The sequence below is a fragment of the Dendrobium catenatum genome, unplaced genomic scaffold, assembly GCF_001605985.2.
Source record: "Dendrobium catenatum unplaced genomic scaffold, ASM160598v2 fragScaff_scaffold_969, whole genome shotgun sequence".
NCBI classification, from domain to species: Eukaryota; Viridiplantae; Streptophyta; class Magnoliopsida; order Asparagales; family Orchidaceae; genus Dendrobium; species Dendrobium catenatum.
In genome coordinates this window covers 86,063-91,667 of record NW_021319431.1, presented here as the reverse complement: position 1 = coordinate 91,667, position 5,605 = coordinate 86,063, and the positions used below count along the sequence as shown (strand labels likewise).

Sequence of the window (5,605 nt, the reverse complement as noted above, 5' to 3'; positions counted from 1 at the left end):
CAGGAAAGTTAATCTTTTAATTCTCGACACCTTAATCATGACTATTAATGGCCAGAAGTTCATTAATATTGTACCCATGAAGGTAGTTGAGAAGATTCTCATCATGAAGTTTAGAATGAAATGTGAGACTAAGCTTGAAATTTGTATCACTAGTCCCATTACTCTTTTAGGGTAGTTGGGCGCCCTAAGACAGTCAACATCAATAAGAAATTGAGAAGTCGGTCATCACTAAGACCTTTGCTCCTCTAACTACTCGTAGAACATTCAAGATTTCTTCTTCTTTTGCATTGATATGTACTAATATCCAAGATGTAGATGCATAATGAAAACTATCACCAAGGTGAATAGTGGATAAGGAAATTAAACTTGTTTATGACATGTCCATTGCATGCTACTACTAGGGAGGCCACTGAGTTTGAGCTTCCCAAGCCCCTCCACTCTTTGGCGGTAGTAGGATCCACCCTCACTTCATTGCTCAAGGGGAGGAGGATGTGTGGGTCATAGGCTGCTCGCCTCCTTGCACATTTGACTAATGTTCACAAGAGATTGTGGAGAACAAAGAAAAAAAATTCAATAGTCTATCGAGAGGACTACTGTAAAAAATGTGTTGATAGTTTTGATTAGTCGAAATCTAAATTCTTAAAGAACTAAAATCCTTCAGTAGGAGAATATTGAGACTCGATAGTAGCTTATTCTATTTTGAGAGCTAGAAGAATGTTCTCCAAATGACTGCTTGCCTCCTTGGACATTTGACTATTGTTCACAAGAGATTGTAGAGAACAAAGAAAAAAATTCAATAGTCTATCGAGAGGACTACTGTAAAAAATGTGTTGATAGTTTTGATTAGTCGAAATCTAAATTCTTAAAGAACTAAAATCCTTCAGTAGGAGAATATTGAGACTCGATAGTAGCTTATTCTATTTTGAGGGATAGAAGAACGTTCTCCAAATGATCAGCTACATCAGCATTATCAGATGTATGGTGCAAGTTTCTTAAAAATTCCTCTACCCACTTTGACGATATTCTTTTGACTGGTGAGCAGCACTACGAGTGCTTCTAGAGCCTCTGACTTTGATCTCTTCATCTCATGTGATTTAAAGTCGTCTACCTTCTCTGAGTTCAACAACAACTTCTAATGATTATTCAAGTCATGTATCTCTTTTTTTCTTTTTTTTTTCTATCAACTCTCTCAGGATGGTTACATTTCTTCTCATCACAATGTGCATAGCTCAACCTTTACATACGTTAGGGATGAAGATGGTGAGACAAATCAATGTGGTAGGCACTCCTATTATTGTAGATATTATTATGAATCATGTAGCAAAGATGACGAGGTGCAACCTGCAAGATGGAGAGAAAATAGAGCACAAAACAAAAAAATAAAACAGAAAGCAAAGGTTTCGTAACCTGAAGGTAGCTTGATAATATTCAGTATGTTCTTTTGCATTAGCACTATTCCTATCTATACCGTGTAAGGAGAGTTACTAAAAGCAGAAAAATAGAAAATAAGGCTAATGGTTGTACTACAGTCCCAAAACTAGTATAATAGCAGAAACTATCGGTAGTAGAGGTGAAAATGTAGCGTGTGCTGTATAAGATGTGCTTGTGGAACAGTAAGGTATCGTGAGACCACATCAGTTCCCTGTTGCTTCAGAAGAGTCCGCACTCGGCGAAAGCAGTTCGGTAGCCGCATCATCAGATGGAAAGTACGGGAAGAGGTCTTCAATGTTGAAGGTGTTGGATGTGAGGATATCTGATGGAAGATCAATAACGTATGCATTGTCGTTAATACGTTGCTTGATTGCAAATGGTCCAATCTTCCGTGGACTGAGTTTTGAATAAGATGCAGTTGGAAATCGTTCTCTTCTAAGTCGAACCATTACCAATTCACCAGGTTCGAATATCTTCCGGCGACGGTGTAGATCAGCCTTCAATTTATATGATTCATTGGACAGCTCCAATTTTCTACGGACATCGTCAATCATTAGTTTAAAATTTTCAGCTAACTTACCTGCAGCTGCATTGTGGCATTTTGGGATGATAGCCAAGTCAACCACATGATTTGGAAATTTGGTGTAAACTATGCTGAATGGGCATGCCCCAGTTGACCGGTTTGGCATTGAATTGTAGGCGAATTCAACTTGGCTCAATACTTCATCCCATTGCTTTGGGTGATCTTGGACCAAACATCTAAGCATGTTACCAAGAGTTCTATTGACCACCTCCGTTTGCCCGTCAGTTTGGGGGTGATATGCCGAACTGAGTTTGATTTCAATTTTGAGTTGCTTCCAAAGTTCTCGCCAAAAGTGACTGATGAATTTTACATCTCGATCGGACGTGATGCTGCAAGGAAGTTCATGTAATCTAACGATCTCCCGGAAGAACAAGCGGGCTATGCCAAGAGCATCGCACGTCTTCTTACAAGCTATAAAATGGGACATTTTTGAAAATCTATCAACTACAACCACTATTGAGTCAGCACCCTTATTCGTGCGTGGTAGGCCCAATATGAAATCCATGCTCAAGTCCTCCCAAATAGACATAGGAACCGGTAATGGTGTGTACAAACCGGCATTTTGTCGAACATCTTTATAAGCTTGACATACCGGACACCTTCCAACAAACGAGTGACATCCCGCCTCAAGTGTGGCCAATAAAACTTTTATTGCATCTGTTCCAAAGTTTTCTCTCGCCCCAGGTGTGCCGCTAATCCTCCGCCATGCATTTCTTTTATCAACTGTTGTCAAACAGATGAAGAGGGTATGCACAAAGCATTGCCTCTAAAAAGGAAACCATGATGTATTGAATAGCCCTTCCATGATTTGATGGTAAAACAATGCCCCACAGTTCAGCAAAGTCACGATCCTGGCAATACAAATCTTTGAGTGTTTCTAGGCCTGTTATTTCGGTTTGAAGTTTAGTTATCAACATCAAATGCCGGCTCAAAGCATCTGCCACCCTATTTTGACTTCCCGACTTATGCTTCAGGACAAAACTAAATTTTTGCAAGAATATTATCCACCCCGCATGCATTCGGTTAATATTTTCTGTGTATTCAAATACTGTAGAGATTGATGGTCGCTACATAGAACGAAGTCCTGGTGTAATAAATAATGCTCCCAATGTTTAATGGCTTGGACAACAGCATAAAGTTCTTGCTCGTATACAGACCACTTTTGTCTTGCCGGGCTCAATTTCTCGCTAAAAAATTCAATAGGTTTATTGTCCTGAGACAATACAGCACATATTCCAATTCCGGAGGCATCCGTATCCACATTGAATGGCTTGTTAAAATCAGGTATAGCAAGCACGGGGGCTGAACTTAAAACTGTTTTGATGGTTTCAAAACTATTTTGCTGCTCTTTATTCTACACAAAAGTCGGCTGCTTCAAACAGTTAGTGATGGGAGCTGTAATTACACTAAACCCGCGGATAAAACGTCTATAGAAATTAACCAGTGCGTGAAAACTACGGCCTTCTGTAAGTGTGCGGGGGTTCGTCCACTCCCGGATTGCAGCCACCTTGATGGATCTACGCTAACACCTTGTGCCGAAATTATAAAGCCAATGAAGTGCACTGTGGGCACAGCAAATTCACATTTGGCCTTATTTAAATACATCTTGTGTTCTCGTAGTAGTTTAAAAACTTCAGTGAGGTGGTTCCAATGGTCTTTCAGCGAAGGACTAAAGACCAAAATATCATCGAAATAGACGACACAACACTTACCCAACAAAGGTTTTAGAACCTCATTCATAAGGCGCATGAATGTGAAAGGGGCATTACATATCCCAAATGGCATCACTTTCCACTCGAAAAGACCATCACGAGTTTTAAAAGCGGTCTTCCACTAGTCGCCTGGTTGGATCCGTATTTGATGATAATCGCTTCGCAGATCTAGCTTGCTTAGTGAATATGGTGGCGCCTGTCAAATGATCTAGCATATCCTCTAACTGTGATACAGGAAATCGGTACTTAATAGTGATCTTATTGATAGCTCTTCTATCAATGCATATTCTCCACGATCCATCTTTCTTCGGTACTAACAATGCAGGAACTGCACATGGGCTTAGACTTGGTTGGATCATTTGTTTTTGTATCATATCATCTACAATTTGCTGTATAACTTTGTGCTCGGTGGGACTCATTTTGTAATGAGGCAAGTTGGGCAAGGTAGCACCTGGAATCAGATCAATCTGATGATGTATGGCACGCAATGGCGGAAGTTGCCTGGGAAGATCTGTGGGAGCAACATCTTCAAAGTCTGCCAAAAGCTGCTGAATTTCTTTTGGGTATATGGGTGAATTATTTAAGGAACTCTCCTCAGCCACAAACACATCTAGTAAGGCTTTGGCCTCCCGTCCTAAGTGTACAATTGCATTCCCGGTGACAAAATTTAAAGCTGGCTGATCCTTGCTATCTGAGGGTTGCACTTTATGTGAATTGGGAAGGAGTCGCATCTTTCTATTCTTCCATTCAAATGAATAGGAATTTGTACGCCCATCATAGAGAACACCTGTATCAAACTGCCATGGGCGTCCGAGGATGAGATGGCAGACGTCCATGTCTATGACGTCACACAACACTTCACAAGTATAGTGTTTTCCAATGGAGAAATTAACTCTACACATATCATATACAAGTATCTCCATACCTCTCTTCACCTAACTAATCTTGTAAGGACACGGATTTTTTGTGGTCTTTAAATGCAATGCATTAACAACATATCGTGAGATAATATTTTCGGTGCAACCATTATCAACTAGAAGATCACACACTTTGCCATTGATAGTGCACTTAGTCCTGAAGATGGCATTTTGTTGAGAAGCATTAGACTGACGAGGAGCTAGTAGCAATTTTTCCAGGACACATATCACCGGTTCCCCATCATCCCCTTCAACCTCTTCATATTCATCCTCATCATCTCCTTCAGCTATAGCTTGCTGGGCTTCAGATTCGCCTTCTAAAATCTGCACTTGTTGGCTGTTTGGACACTCATTAGACTTGTGACCCGGTTGAAAACATCTGAAGCACTTTAAAGTGTTCGGTCTGCTGTAGGGGTTGTCTTTAAACGGAGCCTTTGACTTGGCTAAGGGTTTATTTTCGATAACTTGCGGAGGCATTCCAGAAGTGATATTGCTCTTATGTGTTGGCTTATTATAAGTGTTGGTGTGTGATTTGCCTTTAGCTGTAGGGGAATAAGAAAAATGTTGTCTGTTTGTAAAAGTGCGGGTAGGCCTATTCAATTGCATCTCAGCTTTCAAGGCAAAGTTCACCGCTTGTGATAAATTCCATACAGAATTTAACTCTAACTTGTCTTGGATATTATCCTTCAACCCGCCGATTTAACGTGCCACAATTTGATTGTTGGTTTCGTTGAGATTGTTCCGAGCACTGAGGCGGTAGAATTCTTCAGTGTAAACATTAACACTCCTATTTCCTTGGTGACACTGCTGGTATTGCATATATAACAATTGCTCAAAATCAGTTGGTAAGAATGGCTACGAAGTAGTTGCTTCATTCGTGCCCAATTTCGGACCGAGCTCTTACCTTCTCTATATCTTGATTGTAGCACTTGTTGCCACCAAGTGCTTGCTCCCCCCTTTAA

The 5,605-nt window shown here is 40.5% G+C and overlaps 1 protein-coding gene across 1 annotated transcript; it reads right to left on the bottom strand.

The window, feature by feature from the left end:
• Positions 1 to 3,830: 3,830 nt before the first annotated feature.
• On the bottom strand, positions 3,831 to 4,562 carry LOC110096542. The gene has a single exon (XM_020822556.2). It carries the CDS (start codon positions 4,560 to 4,562, stop codon positions 3,831 to 3,833), a length of 732 nt encoding a protein of 243 aa, XP_020678215.2.
• Between the last annotated feature and the right edge of the window lie 1,043 nt (positions 4,563 to 5,605).